Here is a 24,372-nt window from a genome sequence, read left to right on the forward strand (position 1 = left end):
AAAAGTAAGTGAACTTTTGCTAGCACTTTTTATTCCAGTCAGTGGTGGGATTTAAGCCCCTCTTCTCCCTCCTTGCTTGGAATGGTGTGCCCGGGAACCCCTGCCTAGCAGCTTTGGTCCAGGGTAGCAATCTGACTTTAGGAGCAGAGTTAGAGAATAATAATAAAAGCTCAGTCTGCAGTCTCGTCATCGGGTGGTATGTGCTGAGCCATGCTCTGAACATCCTTCTCAGCAATGAAAACTTCAGGGAGGAAATGCAGCATCTCATTTTTGTCAGTTGTGAATCTTTCCAAACATTCAGTCTCATTGGGTGTGAAGCCTTGATCCTCAGTTTCTCAGTGATAGCATTGGTATATTTGGATGCTGCAGCTGCTTCTTCAAGAAGGCAGGAACTAATAATATGTTTGTGCCTGGTTTCTAAATTTCAAAACAATCAGATACTAGAAAAACTACAACATTTCCAGTAACTGGGGAACAGTATAAGAAAATATGGAGAACCTTGTTATAGATAAAATATAATTTTAGTTGTATACCAGATTACTATTTTAAAAGATCCCCTCCCTTTTTTGGCAAAGGACAGAGGGATTGAGTTCAGTGTTTATTGTTCTATTATAATTGACATATAGCACCATCGATGTGCACAGTGCATGGTACTTTGTGCAGGTTGGATACCTCAGCTAGGAGGCCATTTTATATTTTATCTTGTTGAGATCTTTCCAGATAATATAGATGATGGTGCCGGAACCACATTTTTGACTAACCCTAATTGGGAAGAGGGGAAAACATGACTTGACAGTTCCTATGAAGGAAGCAGAGGAAGAGAAGCAAGAAACAAGTAGAGGAAAAAGCTGCAGGAGTTCCATAATTTGTTCCTATGATTTCTTCCTATGAAGTGGGCCAAACACTGACACATTTAAAACTAGAGGCTAGCTAAGAGCCATGCATGGACTCCAATGGTGGTGTTCTGCCAAGGGGCAGTGGTTCTTTTGGGATTTGAGGACAATTCAAACCAATTGATGGGGAAAGCAAAATACTTTATTACACAAAGCAAATACAATCATTACATAAAGACACAAGACAAGGGGGATAAACATACAGCATAGCATAACATAAAGTAAAGGAAAAATGCCACCTGATGCAAGCAATACCCTTTCAGTCACCGGGGGACCCTCTCTGACGGCGACGGGCAGACTCCTACAGCTAAATACAACTGTACAGCACGCTACAGGCTTTTGTCTGTACCGAATCCCCACTCAGAGGGTCTGTGACGGATCCCCCAGCCTTATCTGGCTGACACCCTTCGATGCCACCCCTTGTGAATGATTCTGCTAGCTTAAGGCGGTTCTGATTTGGGATCTCACAGCTCCTGTCACCACTTGTGAAGTATTCACTGGTCGAGGGACCCTTCTGACAGGGAATAGAAATAGGGACCACTTACACTCCGGCTCAGTTGGTGCGTTGTAGACCTCATGAGGCTAGAACTCTGGCTGGAAGTGGGTCCACTCTCTGGACAGAATGGAATCCTCCTCAGCTCTCACAGACACAAACTGGAACTAGAATATCACTTCGTTGCACCAGCACCTCCTCAAACTCTGCCACTTAGTCTGACAGGCTGAGAGCTGGTTCTCCTCAAGGAGTATAAGATAGGCAGGAATTATCAAACCGGACTCAGATGGTTAACAGAACAAATTAACTTTACTGAAGCACACTTTATCTTCCTCCTGCACAGCCTTAAACGGTTAAACGTTCCAGATACACCTCATTAACTAGTCCTCCTCAGAGAACTCTCTAAACACATCTGCCTTCTCTGGTTGCTAGCCCTCGACTTCCTTTTCCAGAGTCGCCCTTAACTGCCAAAACTCCCAACTAACTATTCTAAACAGTCTTAACTGCTCTTCACTGCCACTCTCAACATTCTATTCAGGACCTGTCACTCAAACAGGGCCTGTCCGTCACAGGGTCCTTGCTCAGACTTATATACCTTAAAGCTGGCTTATGTCCACCTGCAACATCAGCCTCCCCAGAAGGGTCTTAATGAGAGGGAAGGTGACTAATCAGAGGGCCAAGGCTAAGGAATGCTGTCAGTGTCAAGCTGGCCTTGATGATCTAAGCCTAGCTGATAAGGCTAAGCGACTGGCACTTACCCAAGGCCTGATTGCCTGGTCCTCCCTTCAGCAAGGTGTGATGTTATCCACACTCTTGCTCCAGGTGTCCAGTGGATACCTGTCTCCCTGCACTATGCCTAGCAACAGGGAGAGTCCCATCTCGAGGTCAGAACTTGCATCAGCAACAAATGAAACGGAGCGCCAAGACATAATGTAGTACAAGGCACATATTCAAAGGCATATATGAGCCAAATATGGCTCCTTATGCAAGATGGATGGACCTATGGCACCACTAACTCCTCAAAATACAATTCTCTTCCGCAATTCCAGTACAGGTGGGGCCCCTTCATTATTTTGAACAGGGATTTCCCACAAGTATCCCAGATTGATGCAAAAGACAACCCTACAGATTGCAGCATAACTGGATCAGATCCCCCGTTCTCCCCCACTTCCTTCTTTTTCTGTTCTTCTGGCCTGCAGACACCCTAATGGGCCAGGCTGTCCAGGGGAAACTCTCATTTACTGAGAATATATATAACTGTGCAGTGGGACTGCACTGGGAGTTGTATGGACCCGATCCAGTGGACACATTGAATGGAAGGTGGCCTTCCCTTACGGTTGCCCCTTCAGTAACTGGCTCCATGACAGAGGCCATCGACTGAGGCTTTTCAAGAAGCCTGGCAAGATGGCCCACATGAGCTAGAACCCAAGTTCTCCTTGCCTCCTGTCCCCAAGACAAGAAACTCTCAACTGCTGCAAGAGGTAGCTCCAGAGCGACTAGATCGGGACACGCGCTTTCCCCTCAGTCGCCCCTGGGGCAGGTGTCAAATAAAGGAACCGTGCAGCATGGCGCCTAGAGTATTTTACTGTAAGTTTTAAGTGTGTTTTAAAAGTTGATTATTAACTTATTGTATTTTATTAATCATGTGAGCCGCCCTGAGCCCATTCGTGGGGCGGACAGGATAGAAGTCATATAAATAAATAAATGTGTCTTCCCCAGATTCAGTAGGTTTTACGCTGGACTGTCCCTTCATGTTTTCATTTTATGCTCATTTTATTATCATTTTGTTTTTTATTCTCCTGTAGGTTACTTGGGCAGCAGCTACAAAACGGAGAAACCACAGCAGAGCAAGGAAAACAGACCCGGCTTTGTGACAAAAGCCATGAGACGCCAACAACCCATTCTGCACTGAAACAGGATCTCTTCTCCACACTCTCCCTTGACAGGGCCTGTCCAAATGTTCTTTTTGTGAAAGTTCTTTTTATGTTATTTTTGTCCCCAGGAAAACAGGCTGCAGGAGCCCTCAGAGTGTATTATATGGAGAGCTTTATTGGTAAACACCTCAATTGGGTTATGTTCCAGCTTTCAAATATCACCTCAGGAGTGCCGGTTTGCAAGGTAGTTGCCCCCTCACCAACTGGAAAGGAAGGAATCAGTACTAAGGGGAAGCTAAGGGTTTAAACTGCTGGAGAAGATGGCAAGTGGTGCCTTATGTCTCCTCCATTATTTTCTCCCACTCTGGAAAGTTCTTTCGGCTACAGAATGGAGCTGTCTCAATCAATTAGACTACTAAAAATTTCCTCTAAATTGTAACTTTGAAGAGTCCCTAAAACAATTCCTCACAGAAGAGTACTGTGGGGCTGCTGTAGCTCAGCTATGCCATAGAGAACATTCACAATGGAGCTGAACACAATGAGTGCATGGGCCACTTACAAAAGATGATGGAGTTTCTTTCTGGAATGGACCTTCAAATCATGAGGGCAGCCACTGTGATGGTGGCCGCCATTGCTGCCCATATGCTACTCGCTTTCCAAGACATTCCAGAGGCTCTTGAGACATTAGAAATACCCCCCTTTCCCTGACCTATGGCAATAGTAAACCTTAGCCATCTGTTCAGCAACAGATGGCTAAGGTTTACTATTGTCTGAGTGCTTTCCCAAGTTTGATTGTGATTGCGAGGTGTGGGAACTCTGCTACTATTGCTGATGTAAGAGCAACCAGGGTCCTATCACCCTCCTGTGACTTTATTATCTAGATCTAATATGAAGCCTGTTAGTGCTCACACCTCTCCTATCCTCTTGGGAGAGTCAACAAGAGGGGGCATGTGAGACATGGAATGCTAGTTGTTAATAGATTATGCTTCATTAAATGCTTATTGGCCTGCTAACTCGCAATTGCAGCTGTCTCTGAAGCATTCTGTGTACTCAGCACTGATAATTTCCCTCAAACTATATTTAGAAATGGAGAATGCTTGAATGTACTTGTGGGAAGTGTGCATGTATGCATGTGCATGTGCGTGTGTGTGCAGCAAAAGTATTATCTAGGCTAAAGATTAGGGATCCCTTCCACTGGCCCTGAAACAGATTATTGCATTCTGACATGGAACATATGAAATTCTGGAACCTCTCTGTGTAAACCAAGCATCCCCTAACTTGCTTTCTCCTGGAACAAGGGGAAATAACTAGGATTGCCAAGTCTGAGTTGAGAGGTTTCTGAAGATTTGGAGGCAGAACTTGGGGAGGGCACAGTTTGAGCAGGGGGAGAGGCCTCAGTGGGGTATAAAACCATAGAGTCCAGCTTCCAAAGTAGCCACGTTCTTCAGGAGAACTGATGTCTATAGTATGGAGATCAGTTGTAATTCCAGAAGATCTCCAGGCCGCACTTAAATTTGTACATTTTATATCACAGCAGCAAATCATGCATGCAAATTGTTGGCTACAAATGCAAAAAACAACAAGGTATTCAAGAAATCATACAACGGTGGAGTGCAAGTATACTGTGTATGCCAAAGATGCTCCTTGTCTAGGGCACCATTTGGTCTCATACTGGCCTTGTCTCCCACACTGAATGTTCCAGGATTGACACCTGGCTCACACTGAAGGCTAAATCATCCATTATGAAGTCCCCATGGCTGCCATGCAGAATTGTGGTCAGATGGGTTCTATGAATTCCTTCACTGGTACTTAATTTCCAGGCACACAGAGGTCTGATTCAGAGCAGGAATGTGGGGACAGCAGGGCTTAAGCCTTCCCACACGTCATTGTCTGGACATGAACCAGCCCCAGATAATTGCTGTTTGATCCAGGGTAAATTTATTGCTTGCTTCATTTACGTTTCCCCAGATAGGGCAAATAGCTCCTGATGGCCATTTCAGGTTGAGAAAATAGTGCAAGGGAGGACATTTTAAGGCCACTCTCCTCTTGTGCCACGATCCCAGTCTGAATTAGGCCACGTGCACCTGCACATTAATTTCCATGCATGGAACTCACTCCCAATGGAACTTCATGCTTGCAAATACTGCATAGAACTCCATGTTTGCAAACACCAATGGAAAAAAAACTAAGCAATTTGACATGAACATATTAATCAACAGGGAAACTCCCAGTAGGAGCATATCTACACCAATAGACAGTACCAGTAGAATTATCTACAGTCCCTGCCCCTTTTCCAGAGCATCACTGTGAGCCAATTCTTACAACATAGGCCTACTACCTGAGTAAAAACACCTGCTGAATAATTTGAGATAGATAGGATAAGGGATGACATGTATGTTTTTTATTTCTAATTTCACTAACACATTATTAAACGCAGAAAAAAATTCTCTCACAGCATGACTGTTTGGGGAGGAAAATCCTTTTATGCTGATTCTGTGTGAATAAGTGCTCTCTGAAGCAACAGTTTTTGCTCTTGAATGTCAGGCCTGACTTTCTGGTAATCCTCTCCTCTCTTCAAATCTTGCATTTTAGAAGTATTTACACACGCCTTTTCCCACTCATAACTGCAGACCTCCCCCCACTAAATGGTATCTACTCAGGGGGCTTTGTAAAGTATTCATGATGTCCTGGAGTGCTCAGAATTAATGACTCCCTCCAGAATGTACACACTGGGATTTTTAAAAAAAAAATATCAGTCCAGGTTGGGCATATGAAATGTTTATATGGTTTTGTATTCAGAGAGTTCTTCCATTTCGAGTTGCATATGATGTAGATAACAGCAGATGAAACCTCATGGCACAATTAAATATTCATTTTGAATAAACTCCCCCAATTATAAATATTTGCAAGTGTGTGTTGTGTTCTGTTTCTTCTGCCAGTGGGCTTCTGTTGGGGAACAGCCTGAAATCTGCTTGTTCTATAATTCACAGTTTTGCAGAGAGAAGATGCAAATCACAAAGAGAGAGAAGGTGGGGGAAATAACAAAGGAGCAACTGTTACCACTGAGCCAGTAAAGGGAAACGGAAGATTTAATGGGAATCACAGACCGCTTGTGTTGTCCTTTTGTGATAGGGCCTCATTATGGGAGGGCCTTTCCCCTGGTTATTGACCCCGCTCCGTTGAGAAGTCAGATAGGTGCTGATACCTCAATACCTTTGGAAATAAACTGGACACAATTTTATTCTGGAAGAAAAAAAACCCTCAAGATTTTCTTTCTTTTTGTTCTCTTTGTTTCCTTTTTGCAGTCTTGCTTTTCTCTGACTCTACTGGTTTCATTTTTACAAGGCAGCCAGCGATTTCCTAATAAGGACATATGCTGTGTTTTTTAAGGGGTGGGGGAGAGGATGTAGACTTTCTTGACTGACAGCAAGCTGCTGTTCTCCGAACCTTATTCCTCATTAAAGCAAATCTACCTCAAGCTCCTCCTGCCTCTGCCTGCTTGCCCCAGTTGTGCGTGCCACCAAATTTTATTTATTTATTAAACATTTTTACCCTGATTTTCCTTGTAGTTCAAGGTGGCTTAAAATAGTAGATTAAAAGCATAATCCAAATAAAATAACTCCCAAGTCCCAAGTCCTTTCTACCCTCCCTCTCTTAAAAGATACCTGCCACTGGAACTCCCTCAACAGCCCTGGCCTTGCAAAACCCCCTGAAGATCTTCAAGGTGCGGGCTCCTCTCACCTCTTCAGGTAGCCCGTTCCACAGAGCAGGGGCCAGAACAGGAAAGACGTACGCTCCGGATGTTGACAGACAGGCCACTCTAAGAGGTAAGATCACCAAAAGATGGCTGCCTGAAGATGATAGGCGGTGCACAGGGATATCTGGAAAGAGATGGTCCTTCTAATACTCTTGCCATGTCAGTCTACCTCTTACTCGTGCTACTGTCCTTCAAACTAGGGCCAGAATCCTTCATTGAACACTGCTGTCTGTGGCACTGTGTGTCTAGAATCACTCCTGTCAATTCTCCCATAGACTTTAATGTTAACAAACATGGGTGTCTTTGATTGCCTAAGAGAGGGCGTGTGTGTGTGTGCGCACACGCGTGCGTTATTCTATCCATCTGAAATCCGCAGGTTTAATAAAAAAATCTTGAATGTGCCTTTAAGTGTCAGGTTATGTTTTTATGGATTTGGCATATTGCATTGAGATAAGCTTTTTCATGGATATCAGTACTCTCCGACAGGTGTGCAGAAAGCATCGTGTAGCAGTCAGAGTGTCAGACCAGGATCTTGGGGTCTCAAGCTCAACCCCCCGCTATGACCTTGGGCCAATCGCTTTCTCCTCATGGGACTGTAGTGAGGATAAAAGGGGGGAGGGGAGAATGATGTTGCAAGATGCTTTGGGTTCTCATTGGGGAGAAAATCGTAACATAAATAATCTAAATAAATAAAGGTTAGGTAGTATAAGCTAGCCTTGCATCTACTTTAGAGAAAAGACTGGGGCAAGCTAGCTTCGAGTCTTAGTTTCACGTGATTCAGAAAGCAGACTTGGTCCTGGGAGGAGCAGCAGGTGGGTGGAGCCCAAATCCCACAAAAGGAAGAACTTTTGCCATTGCCAAGAGAAGAGCCGGTGGGGCCCCTAGGGCATCTCTCTGTGTTGAGCTTTATGGGATATCTTTTTGTGTTGCTGTCTAACTATATCTCAGGATCTAGGCTGCCTGTCTATTAAGGAACATAATAAATCAATCTTTTCTATGGAAGTATAATGACAGCCTCATTGTGAATCCAGCAAAATTGCAGGCCACTGCTGACAAAATCAATCCCAGGCTAAATGCAAGACAGCAAGTTCCGACGGGTATACCCGAGGGACACCAGGGTGACAAACTGAGAGCTTTAGTTAATGACAAAGCAGCAAAGTTAAAAAGCAATAGGAAAAATGCAGCTGAGAGATTGAGGCCCTTTCGCGTCGATCGCAGGGGCTTCATCATTGCACTCCCACGTTCCAATCCACACTATCTGAGGCAGTTTCGATTTGGCGTCTTGTTTTTCGTTTTAGACTGAGTCAAGAAGAAGGATGTTGGAACTGAAAGACGATTTTAGTCATGACTTCTGGTTTGCCTATGGGTGGTCAGGTAGGACAACTTAAAGTTTAAAAAACTGATGGCTGGAGAGAGACCACTGCAGTGAGCTGGGCAAAGACAGAACTGAAGAGTGCTGTGAAGGAAACAGTGGGAACACGCCTCCGCATGACTGCTCAGAAGCCCTGTTCAAATCAGTTCCACTGAGTACAAGCATTTTTGTGCAGGGCTCACAGTAGAGCCTTGTCAAGATGTGTAGCTGTGCAAGTCTCTCTGCAGCAGAAGAAAAGAGCAAGTGTCCAGTAGCACCTATAAGACTAACAAAATTTGTGGAAGGGTATGAGCTTTCATGAGCCAAAGCTCACTTCTTCAAATACCTGTAGAGCCTTGATCAGCAAAGACATTTTTTCCCCAGGAGCTGTATTTTGAACTGAGCAAGACTGCAGGGTCTGCACTATTGGCTTAATCTCCCAACTTCCTCTTCAATGATCTCCCACGAAAGCAAAGCCCCCTTCCCATTTAAACAGCAATGGAGGCTTCTGCAGAGGTCTCTCATGTGACTGTCATACTCATCTGCAGTGCCTTGGCATGAACAGCTGAAATGTTTAAGAAAGGGTCTGTCAAAGCATCTGGAGAGTTAAAGAGTTGTGTGTCCATGTGTCCCGTTGTCTGGGAGGCACAATCAGAGTTGCATAATAAGGGAGACTTTCCCTGAAATCAGGAGCTATTCTGGGGGCCAGAAAAGTCATTGCCGCCTGACAATTCTATGCCCGAACAGTAGAGTGTATCCAATGTACCACAAAGTTTTCCTAGGTGTGAGCAATTGTTTCTGTTCATTCCAATGGACAGACTCTGGTGGCTGGTTTTAACCTTCTGAGACAGCCAGTGGCCTATGCTAAGGATGCAATATACACAATGAGGACAATCAGAGCCAAGTTACAAGTGATGCCTGACACAGGTTGGACACTTGTCAGCTTCCCTCAAGTTTTGATGGGAAATGTAGGAATCCTGGTCTTGCAGCTTGGCTCTCCGATTGCTGTCCAATAGACTTTTCAACTGTCACTTGTCCAACATTCTGCTGAGCTGCCTACATTTCCCATCAAAACTTGAGGGAAGCTGACAAGTGTCCAACCAGTGTCAGGCGTCACTTGTAGCTTGGCTCTAAGCTGCCACGTCCTCCTGCACATGGTCATGATTATACTGAGGGCAATATTGTAAGTGGTCTCAAAGAGATCCACCAGTAAAGGGATAGGGAACCTATCAGTAAAAAGATAAGGAGGGACCACAGACTTTACTATTATTGCTGTAAATATTGATCACGGACTCCACTACTGTTGCTATAAGTATTGTCCTACTGGGTAGATTCTATGTTGTTGAATATGTCCATCGTAGAATCGCTTATGTTCTGTTTCAGCATTTCCTCAGCTCTGTATTGGAGTTCTGCTGGTTTTTAATCTTCGCAAATGTGCATGTATATACTCATTACCTATTTATTGAAATGTCTTTGATGACTGTAGTGACCCATAATGTGTCCCAGTGAGAAAGGCAGACTACGAATAACGTACACAAACGAACGTCTTTTGTGGATTATGTCTGATGCTTGCTGATATGGCACCACTGTAGCCAGGCATTCTTTGATGTTAGGTAATTAAACAATTCTAATTTGTTGGTTGTTGTGGGTTTTCTGGGCTGTATTGCCGTGGTCTTGGCATTGTCAAGACCACGGCAATGCCAAGACCATGGCAATACAGCCCGGAAAACCCACAACAACCATCGTTCTCCGGCCGTGAAAGCCTTCGACAATACATCAGTTCTAATTTGTAGCTGGCATTTGCTGTTTTCCTACAGTTCTGAGCTTCACTGCAGTGTTTAGGGCAGGTAAAGTTGGATATCAGAAAATGATAAATAATTCTAATAATGATGTTCACAATATTTTCTGCAGAACTCTGCTGTTCTTCAGAAACTTATCAGGGAATCCTCCAAAAGAACCATTTGGGGAGTTGGGTGTTTATGATGACATTTCATGTGTTTATGACTCTCTTTGCATTCACCTCATAAATTTGTGAGTACAGACAAGAAAAGAACAATCACAAAGCTAAACCAGAAAGGGAGCCTGCAGAACCATGAGTACACTTGTGACACAAGCAACTATTACACCAATCTCCACCCTTCGCTCTGACCTATTTGCATGCTTATTAACTCATAATATGGAAAAGGACAAAGACTGGGATTGGATTCAAAGGGTCAAAAGTGAAATTGAGTCTATAGAGGTAAGCAGCAAGTAGCAGAGCAGCCCCACACATCTTGCCATTACCCTTTTTTATCCTACTTCAAAAGCAGAATAATTCATAATACCTTGGAGCTACAAGAGAAATGCCAACAAAGCAAGGCAAACATTTCCAATATGACCTTTATTGAGCACAAACTGCTGTGACTGCTTTACATCGAACAACAAAAGGTTGCGTACTGTGCATGTCAAGGTAGGTTCTCCCATGAATGTAAAGTCCATCATAATTGCACCAGTGAGGTAAACATAATTATTAAGTAGCTTAAGGCTAGGAGAATTCTGGGTATTTTTTTCATTCATTCTCTTATTATTGTTTGTTTGTATTTGGCTCAGTTGGCTCTTTGCATAATACATCTTAAGACGTTCCTCAGAAGCGTCCCATCAGCAGCTTAGAAAATTCAGCAACTTCCCCTGTAAAGATAACAGCTCATGCATTTTTTTTTAAATTCCCCAAGTTCTGCAGAGGGAGTGCATCTTGGGCTTGCATGCATTCCTCCCCCCCAAACCCTGGGTATTGCACGAAAATAAATCAAAAATAAAATAGAGTGTTTCTGGACACTTCACGAGAGAACCCGTTCTGCTTTGAAGCTGTCACTTTCATGCATTTTGCAGCTGTCATATGGCTTAACCTTTTGCACCGACCCAAGCTCTTCTGAAGGAAAAAAAATTGATTATCCTAGTCACTCTCTTTAACTTCTTTCACTACGGCATGTGAAGTGACCTTCTCTACCTTCTTGGTGGATACCAATTTCTCAGCAAGCATTTCCTCGTGCTCTTCCACCTTCTGGGTGACTGTCACTGACTTCGTGATGTATGTGGTTGTCCCGTCATCCCCTTCACTGGTAATTTTCTCAACTTTTTTGGTTACCACAACTTTCTCCTCACTCTTCCCCTTCTTCTCTTCTTCAGATGGGCTGATGTCCAAGCCATTGGTGACAACACCTTTGTCTTCCTCCTCCACATGCTTGGCCTTGGAGCCTTCCTCCTCCTCTTTCTCATCCACCTCTCCATTTACAGCTATGTCTTCTTTTGTGGACTCCTTTGATGCCTTCTCACTTTTTTCTTTCATCTCGTCTTTAGATTCTTTCTCTGTACCAACTTTTGCTGCCTTAGAAATTGGGATGGTTTCTTCTACTTCTTCTTTCACTGGGGTCCCTGCTTTTTCTGGGGATGCTGCTTTATCTGGTGTACTTGCCTTTTCCGGAGTGCCAGCTTTCTCTGGAGTGCCAGCTTTCTCTGGAGTCCCTGCCTTCTCTGGAGAAGCTTTATCTGGAGTCCCTGCCTTCTCTGGAGTCCCTGCCTTTTCTGGAGAAGCTTTATCTGGAGTCCCTGCCTTCTCTGGAGTGCCAGCTTTGTCTGGGGTTCCAGCTTTGTCTGGAGAACCTTTTTCTGGGGTTCCAGCTTTGTCTGGGGTTCCAGGTTTTTCTGGAGAACCTTTTTCTGGGGTTCCAGCTTTCTCTGGAGAACCTTTCTCTGGGGATCCAGCTTTCTCAGGAGAACCTTCCTTTGCTGGAGACCCTGATTTGTCCTCTTCTTCAGCTTCCTGCTCTCCACCTTCCTGCTCCTCTTCCTTCTGATCTTCAGCTTCTTCCTTCTCCTCTGCCACTTCTGCTGCAGGAGATTTTGGTGGAGATTTTGGTGGAGATGTTTTCACCTTTTCTACTTTCTGGGGTGCGATGGCTTCCTCCACCTCTTCTTCAGCTTCAGTCTTCTCTTCAGATTCCTGTTCTTCCTTGGTCTCTGCTTCAGCTTCCTCTGCTTCTCCTTCACCTGCCTCCTCTTCTCCTTCTTCCTCACCCTCTTCCTTTTCACTCTTTTCCTCTTCTTTTTCAGATCCTCCTTCTTCTGCCTCATCAGATTTTGCATCCTCTTCTTCCTCACCCCCCTCCTCTTCTTCTTCCTCTGCTTCTGGGGCAGCTGCTTCAACTTCAGCTTTGGCCTCAGCTATTATTTCTTCTTCCACAGCTTCTCCCTCTTCCTCCTTCTGTTCTTCTGATGTTGCTCCAGCAGCCAGTTCTTCAGCCATCGCTGCCAAGGCCTCATCCAGTTCAGATTTCTCATCCTCTACTTTTGTCTCTTCTATTATTTCTTCTACAAACTTGTGCTGGACCTTTAGTTTTGGAGCTTCAACTTTTGATTTCTGTATTTTGGTACTTGATATTGTTACGGAGGGTTGCCTGTGTGTAAACATTGGCCCAGTGATGCTTCCAGAGAAGGCACTGAATCTTGTCTCTTCACCCTCAAGAAGTTTCCTAAAGAATAAGAGAGGAAAAATTAACATGAATGGCTGTTATCTTGAGCTGAAGGTGAGAATGACTAGGTGCCTCAGCAAATAACATTATGCACCATTTTTTTAAATTAGGCATTTTTAGCAACTAGAAGGTAGAATATTGGAATAACCTTCCACACTTTGCAGTTCACTTCATCCTCCTGAATTATTTTGCTGATATGGATGAAAGAGGTAGTTTTGGATAGCAGTGATGGTTGGGAAGCTAATAGACTGTGTTTTAGGTGTCTGTAACCATTCACCTAGGAGAAAGCCCCTTAAAAAGAATCCATCTGTGGCTTTTAGATATCATTACATCAATCCCCACTCTCATCTCAGACCAATTTGCATGCCTAACAACCAACATCTGCTGTACTTAATTGGTGTGGTGGCAAAGGACCAAAATGAACATGAGGGACAACTTATATCAATGTTTTTCAGCTCATTTATTTCAGACTATTGTCCATATTCTCTTAAAGTTAATGACGACCCTTCTGAGGACCTCTATAGAATGAGCATCTTGGTATTGCTTTATTTATTTTTAAGTGGCTTATAACACTTTATCCCTGTATAAACAGTAAACCTGTAATGTGAGTTAGGCTCAAGATCACCCAACAAACTTCCACAGGGATTTGAACCTGGGTCCCTCACATCCTAGTCTGACACTGTAACCACTATACAACACTGGTTCTCTTTAAAGGCTATTTATTACTTACATACATATATATGACACATGATTCATCCAGAATTAAAGATGTTGAAGTCTGATTGCTTTCAGTAGGTGAAATTTCCTTGAAAATGGATGTAGATGTGCTTAACTTTGGATGAATTGAGCCCTTTGCATATTTTTTCCCAGCATTAACCACAGGAAGCTGCCAATTGTCCTATGAATCACTGGTGGTGGAGAGTGCCATCAAGTCATAGCTGACGGGTTTTTCATGGCAAGGGACTAACAGAGGTGCTTTGCCATTGCCTGCCTCTGCAACCCTGGTCACTGCTGGAGGTTTACTATCCAACTACTAACCAAGGCCACCCTTTCTTAGCTTCTGAGATTTGACGAGATCAGGCTCACCTGGGCTGTCCAGGTCAGGACCCTATGAATGACTAATACTAATACAAAAAAAAAAATAAGCCTGGAGCCTTTACAGGAAAAAAAAGATGTTGATGCTTAAAATTTTTTAAAATATTATTTCAAATTCACGCATAAGGTTCAAATCCCGACCTAGCTCTTTGAGTGAAATTGGGCCTGTCTCTCTCTCAGCCTAACTTACCTCACAGGGTTATTGCGAGGATCAAAGAATCATGTACACTATCCTTTGCTCCTTGAAATAAAAACATAATTAAAAAAAATAATAGAAGGTACCAGCTAAGATCTCGTCCCGGAATGCTTAAACTCGAAATAGGATCATGTCTCAAATCACCATAGAGTTTAAACAATGTGATTGCAGCTGTCAGTTTCAAAACTGCAGGTTCTACTTGACTGGATTCTGGGGAGGTGACAATGTCTGCTAGCAGGTCCTGCTGGTCAGCTTCCTTATAGCCTCTGACTATTCAACTGTTGGAAATAGTCTGCCAGACCAGATAGATTATTAATATGATGCAGCAAGACTCTGTTATGGCCTCCTGCTTGCTTACTTGGTTGTAAGTAGTCTCTTCATGGCCACCTTTTTTAGTTAGCCAGTATATTATCGTAGACTTGGAATTTATTGATTTTTTTATTTATAGCATTTTAACCCACTATTCTCAGGGCACAAGAACGTACACAATATTAGATAATCAAGATAGGTAGCTGTGTTAGTCTGTCTGTAGCAGTAGAAAAGAGCAAGAGCCCAGTAGCACCTATAAAACTAACAAAATTTGTGGTAGGGCATGAGCTTTCATGAGCCACAGTTCACTTCTTCAGATCTGTGACTCACAAAAGCTTGTACCCTACCAAAATTTTTGTTGGTCTTATAGGTGCTACTGGAGACTCTTGCTCTGTTGTAATGTTAGTTGGATTATATATCAAATTAAAATGAAGAAACTTGTTAAAAACTAATTCAGACCAAAAAATAGTAACTTGTTAAAAACTAATTCAGAGGTCCTTTGCAGCCATCAAAACTACTAATTTGGGAAGGGTCACCTAAATCACAGGTTGTTACAATGGTGCTGGGATGCCAATGATGTGTACTGTCAAATTAGAACTGGAGAGTCCTGGGTTCAAACTACCTGCTTAGCTTTGATGCTCCCAGGGGGGCCTCGGGGCAGTTTTTCTCTCACAGCCTAACCTCATTCACAAAGTATTATGAAGATAAAATTAGAGGAAGGACAGCAGGGACATAAGGTTGCCAGCAGTCTGGAAAAGAAATGCTCCACCCCTTCAATAGATGTTATTTGAAAATGATAATTCTTTAACTCCATGCCTTGGAAAACTTTACATGCCTGTTCCCACTCATTAAGCCTGTTAAAAGGACAGGACATGTTTTTTTCCTCCAGATTTCTGGCCACTCTGTATGGATGCTGTCTGGACCTCCTTGCAGGAAGAACAAGAAATGAAATTTAATTGCCATTTTGATAAGTTCCATCTTCCTTTCCTCCCACCGTTCCCCTTTTCTCTCTTCTTCCATTTGAGTGTTCTGTTCACTCTTTTGTCTGCGGAGAACTGTGTGGTTGTATGTGCACATGAGGTATGTCATGACTCTGTTTACACTGTACTAAAAAAACCAGTGTAATAAGCTTCGTTTTAAAATGAGACAAATATAAAAAAATAAATTAGGCAAAGTGAGGCAGCAGCCCCAGGTAACAGCAATAGGCAGCAAACTTCAGCCATCTGTAGTTATACTTCGATTGTGGGCTACGGTGAGTGCGTGCGTGTGGGGGGGCGGAATGTATTTTAGTCACCTGCCACCAAAAGGTACGGAGCCAGACCCGTACGGATGTTATTTGTAGTTCTTTCTTGTCCATTTTTATCCAGATAATAAAAAATGATTGTGTTTTGCCATCTATAAGGCAGAAGTTGCAGCCATATGCCTGCTCTGAAATTAAAAATTAAATTAAAATAGAACTTAAAATCATTTGGCATTTTCTGTTGAATCTCATTGCTCTGTTTTGATAATTGATGCAGACATGATTTAATATATACATATACATAAGAATGTTTTGTTTCCTGTATATACTTTCTTGGTGAACATATCTAGACCCTGGTTTAATTATGAATTTTTAAAATGCTAAAAATGAACATTGTATCAAAAGTAAGTGATTAATAGGATAGTTCTATAAAGGGGTATTCCTATCTAAGCCCACTGCATTCAACCAGCTTAGATTAGTGTAAACTACATAGGATTGCACTGTAAGAATGAATTTGATTCAAAATTTACTTATGGCATTCATTGCAACAAGATCCTGACATGGCAACAAATGCATGTCTTTCCCAGAGGACTGGCTGACAGAGAAGAAGTTTATTAATGGTTATTAGCCATGTTGGCTAAATGGAACCTCCATGTTCAGAGGTAGAGCAACAGAAGCAATGAACTGATTACCACTTGTTGGGATGGTCAGTGGGTAACCGCAAGAATAAGCTATTGCCTTCACACCCTGCTTATGGATTTCTCAGAGGTGCTTGGTTGGCCAGTGTGGAAAACAGGATGCTGGATTCAATGAACTTTTGATTTGTAGGGTCCTTCTTATCTTCCTAAACACATTGTATCTCACTGGTTTCAGAGGGACATTCCCAAATAAGAAGACAACCTAAGTCTTCCAATGATTTAGGCTAGAGTAATGTGAGATTGTGCAATAGCATCGTATTTGCTTTACAGAACTCTGCTACATCCATCTGAGGCAGACACCTTCTAAAATCAGTGGGAATTCTGGCCACCATTGACCTGAAGGGAGTGGGGCTTTAACTTCTGGTTTCGGAAGATGGCTCTGCTGCAGGCTTCAAATATACTTCAGAAGTCATCTTGATGATTTCAAGAAGGCCACCTGAAGAAAGCAGCCTGAAAATTGTGAGTTCACTTCATTTAGAGCTCAAGTAGATTTAGATTTCCAACATCCCCCCATACAGAATCCCCAAGTGAAATAAAAAAAAAATAGGGAGAAATTAACACAATGGATGCCTAGGAGTAAAGATCGCAGTATGAACAATGCCCTCCTCTCCATGTTAAGATTGGGCTGTAAGGAAGAGAACCTATTCAAAATCCTAACCAAGACATGCCTTCAATACTAGAGAAGAGCAAGATCTTTGCAGGATGTATTTCTCTTAGGCCATAGAATGAACTCCTGTAGCATCTTCCCCTTTTTAAAGTCTTCTGAAAACTACATAAACTCCACTTTTCAGAAAAGTTTAGAAGCTAGTACTGGCTAGTTGTGGGTTTCTTCTGGAGTTACTCTGTTGCCACTGGATGTACTTCTCCTCTGGAGATTAATTGCAGTTTGTTTAAATTGGATCTTACTCTTAGTATTTTAACAATAATACTACACATTTGAATCGCCCTTTCAAACGTACAGTGCATATCACATACACTGCTTTGCTCTAATACTCACAACAGCCCTGTGAGGAAGGCTCAAAATGGCATATATGGTGGCATTCCCCAAACAACTCCATACAGTAAGTGAGGCTATGCAAGAATGAGGATTTGAACTCAGATCTTTCAGGGTGTAATCCAAACTCTAACCACTGTACAACACTGGCTCTCTTCTCCATATTGCAGATGGGATAACTAAGGCAGAAAGAGAGGCATGTCTAAATCTACATGCTGAGATCACAGCAGAGGTCGGAATAAGAACCTTTCTGAGCTATAGCCTTGCCTCTTAGTCACTGCCATCTCTCACCTATCGTTAGTCTTCAAGAGTAAACATCCTTGTACTTGTTCCTGAATTTCAAATTTTGCTAATAATCCAGCAAAAGATTTCTTCAAAATCTTATTTAACAATGAAACTTCACCACTTACTTAGGGCAAAATGCTTAGATGCCAACTTGTGATGGTAATAGCTGAAATCGGTGTTTAGCCAAACAGTGAATCGAGTGGCTTCAACTTAAGAACGGGGCATTTCATGTGCAAACAGTCAACACCAGGTTGTTGTTGTTTTTTTAAAAAAGGTTCCTGTACTCATGATATTCACCACCTTGCTGGGATGAGCCTGCTGGCCAAAAGAGGTGCTGGTACTGTGGAAAGAGGTGCCTACAGTGTACCTGTGTGTACCATGAGAAAAAAAGCCTTAAAGAATTCCAAGAGTTACTGTTTAGTCCTCCCATCTCCCCTGTACTCAAAAGCACCAGCGCTGCAATTCCCAGTTCAGCCACAACTGCAGAGTGTCTACTGTACCTGTATGCGGCAATCTCAATATCAAGGGCCATCTTGACATTGAGGAGGTCTTGATATTCCCTCAAATGACGCGCCATTTCCCATTTTGTACCTCTCAGTTCATTTTCCAGCTGCTGAATCGTGTCCTACAAGCAAGACACAAACAATTCTTTAAGAGTTACAAGTGACATTTAATTAAGAGTGCTATGAATCATTGAGGAAGAAGCGGGATATGGACTGGAAGGCGGTAGCATGCTGGTACAGGGATCAACCCTTCAACCACTGGAGGGCTCTTCAGCCTCTGAACCCATTGCTTGTGGATGAATTCATCTCTCTGCTTTGTCCAACTGGTGTGGGACGAACTCTGTCTGGGTTTGGTTCCTGATGATGTAAAGAACATTTTCCCTTGCTTCCCTGCCAATCCCAATCCCAGACATCTGGCAAGAAACCTGCCACTGTTGGTGTAGAACACTGAGAGATATTTTAAGAGATTATTGAAAAATTGATGGGGACTCATAAACTCTCAGCAGGTTGCCCATAACCCATCAGCTGCCACTCCTATGAAAGGAGACATAATCAAACACATCCTTTCTCTGTTTTGGGTCTAACAGTACAATCCTAAGAAGAGTTACTCCAGTCTAAGCCCTTTGAGTTCTATGGGCTTAGATTGGAGCAACTCTTCTTAGGATTGCACTGCAATTCTCCAACCTGGAAATCAATAGCCCAGTTCTGCTCCTGTTATCTTGAGCTTAGGTCTGAAAGCTAGAAGCACATTCTGATTCAGGATGGGCACCTGTGGCCAGATATAAAATTGTCTCTTGAAAACTTACTTAAAATAATAATAATAACAACATTTGATTTATATACCGCCCTTCAGAACAATACTCATTCAGAGCGGGTTACAAAGTATGCTAGTATTATTCCCAAAACAATCTCCCTGTGAGGTGGGTAAGGCTAAGAATGCTCCGGAGAGCTGTGACTGACTCAAGGTCACCCAGCTGGCTCCAAGCAGAGGACTGGGGAATCAAACCTGGTTCTCCAGATCAGAGTCCCATTGCTCTTAACCACTACACCAAATTGGCTAAACAGAACAACTCAGTTAAGTATTTAGCTAGCTTCGGCAATATCTTAACCAAGTTATGGATCAAGAGGACTGAATTTTAAAAAAGGTCTTCATTTTTCTTGTTTTGAAGAAATCATTTCAGGAAAAAAGGGCAATATTCACACTTCAAAATATTTCTTTTGGATTCTTGAAGTTTATTCCAAATTAGTATAATTTGATTCTCTCTTTCTTCCAAAGTGCTCAATGAAGCATATGTCCTCCTTCACAACAGCCTTGTAAGACAGGTTAAGGACTGATCCAGTATTACCTAATAAGCTTTGTGCCTGGGCTAGGATTTGATCTCAAGTCTCCTTGGTAACCTAAGTCCAACGTTTTAAAAAATATTCAATATTGTCTAAACAGTATCTGAAACCAACGAATTCTTCAATGGATTTGATTTGATGAATATCATACATTTACTTGAACGCTATGGAATGATGGTTTCCAAATGAAGGCATTTTTGAAGTTGGTTGCTTCCTATAGTCAATAGCATCCAAGAGTATTTTGATCCAAACCTTTGCTTAAAACAACAATATTTTAAAGTCTGAAACTGACAAGATTGCACATTCATGTCCCTAAGTAAAATACAAAGCTTTATATACATTCCAATAGACAAATGATTAGAATTCAACACTGATGTTTTAAATCGAATATTTCTCAGGACTTTCAATAAAGTTCTATATTTTATTGCTGTACTTTCCCCTCTAAAGATGCAGTCAATACTCCACTGAAATCAACAGCAAAATGTCCATATCTATCAATGGGGCTTACTTTTGTACTCGAATTTAAAAGCAATAAATGGAGGAAAGGCGATAGAGAAGGCTTTCACTATTTATCTGTTCAAAATAAATCTAGATTAACATCTAATCCTATAGACTTGGATCCAAAGTGGAGCACATTTCCCACATGCACTGGGGGGGGAAAAAGAAAACCTCCTGAACCCTGGGAGAATTTCTAGATTCCAGACCAGATGAACCACTGGTCTGATCCAAGAGAACTTTTCTTATGCTCAAGGCAAGTTGCAACCACATTTTTAGGCTAAGTGTGTCTATCTGTAAATTCAAAGACGTATTGTTGCCGTACTTTTCATCTGAGGAAGCATTTGGGGGAGGAAATGACTAAGAATGGTTTTGGGGAAAGGATCAAACCAATCGTGCTAAGCTTTGTCACCTTGTTGTATTTTGATGGTGCCAGTGCCTCAGCAGCTTATTCCTGAAAAAATGCCACTGAATTCAATCTTTGGTTTCAAACTTGCATCACAAAAAATTCTTGAGATTTTCTTTACATGACTGGATTTTGTAATTTGGAACCAAAGCTTTGCTCCATATGAAGTATTAGCTCCTAGGCTGGACAGGGAAAACCAAAAGTAGCTAGATTTTATTTCTACTTTGCCTACGTTGCATGTTTTGACAACGGTTTGCTGACTTATGCACCAGCGTTTGCATTGTGTGAACATTTATGATATTGTTAGCAACATTTCATAGCATTCGTCATTTGATTCTGCTATTGATTTACTTTTGCAGTACTTAGTTTTATATGAGGAGGGCACATTTTTTCCTAAGCAACTTCATTCTCCATGGTGCAGCTGAAATATCTGAAGAGCTGCCTTCTGCACTGGCAGGACAGTTTTATGACTTCTCTGGTGCCAGCGATTTCTGCATTGCAGAAATTCAGGACGCACTGGGTGGGAGCAGAAAATTTTGCTGCTTGGCTCATTTTATTTGTATTCTTATTTCCTTCTCCAAACATCAGTTCACTGGGGCACAGGCAAATCCCTTCTGCATTGGCAGAGATCATCTACAAGCCTGCAGTATACCCTGGTGGGGTGACGGAACTGCATTCCAGTATTGCCAATAAAAGAAGAGCAGGGAATCATACTGCTTCTTATCCCAAAGGAGTTGCTTTAGGAGGCTGTTTTTTGTGTTGAATGGCTTCGTTTGACTAGCTGCTCAGCACAAATCACTGCTGCATTGCAGAACTTCATTGGGCAGGACCACAGGGGCATTTTCCAGCAGCTGTCTCTCATTGGCACCAAAAGCCTAACATAGGTGGCTGGATAAACTTTCTCTGCGTTCTGATTCATCCTGTAAAAGGCTGTTCTGCTTAGCTCAGCTTCACTGTCAGCACTTTGCATGATGACAATAAATAACAGTAATAATAATAATAATAATTTTATCCCACTAGTGTTAGTTTTGTCCTTCGGAACCTCTCTAGGCATAATTTTATGTTGTATAATGCTCTTTTAATATTCCAAGTTATTCTTTTTCGTGTATTTCTCATATATTTTATTGCAAGTTGCTATGATTAGGGTTATGTCTATGGAAACATATATAGAAAATGTAAAACTACACATAAAAGAACATTTGAGATTTAAAATTTTCACACAAAGTATCTATTATCCTGTTATGAGTATTCTCTAATGAGGTAGATCTCCATTTTTATCACAGCAATGCCACTGGATTGAATAGGGCTACTTTAACGGTTGGGGCTTGTAACCCCCTTAACTTAGGTGCAGAGGAGATGTGTGGGGACAGTTTTTGCAAAGAACTTGCAGAGAATTCCAGCAAAGATCTTTTGGAAACTTGTTCTTCTGCACGCGGCCAGTTCTGCAGTGCCTTCCATTCAGTTCCTGCACTGCTAGAGGGCCTTGTTTAAAAGTTGTGTTCTGCATTAGGAGGCAAATTCCACTGTGGTAGCTGTATCAGCCCACTGCAGTTAAAACAAAAGTCCTGTGCTACCTTAAAGACTACTGCATTTATTGTTGCAACAGCTTTTGCCAGCAGACTTAAGCCTATGAAAGCTGAAGCAGCAATAAATGTTTCAGTTTTTAAGGAATTTGCTTTTATATCCAAGGAAGTTTATCATGGCTGGAGAGAGCCTTAGTCAGCATACATATCCAGAGGAGCACTTCCCAGGTAACCCTTTTGCCAGCTCTTTCCCCTTACCAGGTAAGTACTTGAAAGAAATCCTGGGGGTTTATATGCAGCTGAACCCATTTATTCAAATATAAGTTCCAGACTCCCACCAAACCCCTTCTGCAGAGGAAATGGGTGTCTGTCATGCATGGGGGCAGGTGAATTGGCTCGGATCTCTCTTCTCCCTCCCGCTTCCATGTGGGCAAGCAGGTAGCATGTCTCCCCTCCCCACTGCCCCGCCCCTCAAGAGATCCCACTTCTCATCACTCCTCCCTCCATTCAAAGTGGGAGGGGACCATGATTTAGCATCCCAGGATGAAGCATCCCAGGTACAGCTCCAAAAAATCACCTTGGGAGATTTCTGGCTGTCTCTCCTCCCCCCAGGCTCCTGCTCAGGTTTTTTCTATAGCCCAAGACACATTTATATCTTGGCAGGCATTCTGCAGGATCCCTCCCCCCTTCACCCACCCACCTTGCAACAGTAAGCAGGGTCCCCTTTTGGAATGGAAATGCATTACCCACTTCTCCTGAACTTCAGCAAGATGGTTTTGATATTGGCAGGGTGCAGACAGCTAGCTCCTCCCCTTCTCATTTCTCCCCCCACAAAAGTTTCAATTTTTGCATGACAGTAAGTAGGTAGACCCCAGCTCTGACCTGGCTACCCCAGGCAAGCCCGATCTCATCAGATCTCGGAAGCTAATCCGGGCTGGCCTTGGATGGGAGACCTCCAAGAAAGACCAGGGTCGCTATGCTGAGGCAGGCAACGACAACCCCCCTCTGCCAGGCGCTTGCCTTGAAAGCCCCCGCAGGAGTCGCCAGAAGTCAGCTAGGACTCGACGGCGCTCTCCGCCAGGTGGACCCCCCGCTGGGGCGCTCCCTCCCCCCTCCCGGCGCGCACCTGGTAGGTGGAGAGGTCGTGGTTGTGGCGCTCCTCGATGTCGTTCAGCTGGCGGTCGAGGGACTCCTTGGTGCCGCGGACGGACTCGAGCTCGATGCTCTTGGCCTGCAGCTGGCGCCTGTACTCGGAGATCTCCTCCTTGGCCGAGCGGATGGCCTCCTTGTTCTGCTCCGCGGCCTCGGTGAGCTTGGCGTAGCGGCACTTGAACCACTCCTCGGCCTGGACCATGTTCTGGTCGGAGTGGCACTCGAGCTGGGAGCGGATCTCCTTGAGGGCGGCCGTCAGGTCGGTCTTCAGGTAGTCCTTGCGCTCGACGGTGACATGCGAGGCCTGGATCTGGGCCAGCAGCTCGGCCACCTCCTCGTCATGGTTGCCGCGCAGGAAGGCCACCTCGTCCTGCAGCGACTGCACCTTCTTGTCCAGCTCGACCTTGACCAGCGAGGCCTCCTCGACGTCTTTGCGCAGGGCGCGGATGATGGCCTCGGTGTCCTCGCGCAGGCGCGCCTCGTCCTCGAAGCGCTCCTTGAGGCGCTGGATGTCCTCCTCGAGGTGCTCGGAGTCGAGCTGCAGCGCCGCCTTCTCGTGGCTGACCTGCTCGAGGGCGCCGCGCAGCTCCCGCAGCTCCTGCTCGAAGGCGTCGCCCAGCAGCGAGCGGCCCGCCTGCTTCTGCCGCAGCGCCGCGATCTCGCTCTCCAGCTCCTTGTTCTGCTGCTCCAGCGAGTGCACCTTCTCGATGTAGCCGGCGAAGCGGTCGTTCAGGCCCTGCAGCTGCTCCTTCTCGTTGGAGCGGCTCAACTTCAGATCCGCGCCGCCGCCGCCGCCGCCGTTGAAGAGGGACGACTGGCTCAGCTCCAGGCTCTCCGAGGAGCTCAGCACCGTCGAGCCGTACGAGGCCCGCGGCGCGCCCAGGTTGCGCTTGTAGGACGAGGAGACCGTGCTGGGCGAGCCCCGCGACCAGGACTGCGAGCGGAAGCCGCTCGACGGCGACACGCTGGCCCGGCTGAAGGCGGTCCGGCTCTCGGCCACCCGCCGGTACGACGGGTTGCTCAGGGGCTCCAGCGTGTAGCTCATGGTGGAAGACTTAAGGAGGGCGCCTTGCGCGGATTTCCCGGCAGCGGGGACTCTGCGGAGGGCAGCGCTTTATATATCGGAGCCGCACGCTGCCTTCCAAGGGACGGGCGGGCCGGTGAAACGTGGCCGGGAGGGGAGGAGCGGAGGGCCTTAGGTCACGCCCCTCCAGACCTAGCCCCGCCTCTTCCCTCAGTTTCCTCCTCGGGGAGACTCG

General features: G+C 44.1%; 1 protein-coding gene across 1 annotated transcript; it reads right to left on the minus strand.

Annotated features, from left to right (window-relative positions):
- Positions 1–11,300: 11,300 nt before the first annotated feature.
- NEFM (neurofilament medium chain) lies at positions 11,301–24,158 on the minus strand. The gene is made up of 3 exons (XM_054997836.1): positions 23,088–24,158; positions 18,194–18,318; positions 11,301–12,876 (listed from the first exon to the last, which is right to left on the minus strand). The coding sequence occupies exons 1-3, from the start codon at positions 24,156–24,158 to the stop codon at positions 11,301–11,303; spliced, it is 2,772 nt and encodes a 923-aa protein (XP_054853811.1).
- Between the last annotated feature and the right edge of the window lie 214 nt (positions 24,159–24,372).

This window comes from Eublepharis macularius, chromosome 14 (assembly GCF_028583425.1).
Source record: "Eublepharis macularius isolate TG4126 chromosome 14, MPM_Emac_v1.0, whole genome shotgun sequence".
Lineage (NCBI taxonomy): Eukaryota > Metazoa > Chordata > Lepidosauria > Squamata > Eublepharidae > Eublepharis > Eublepharis macularius.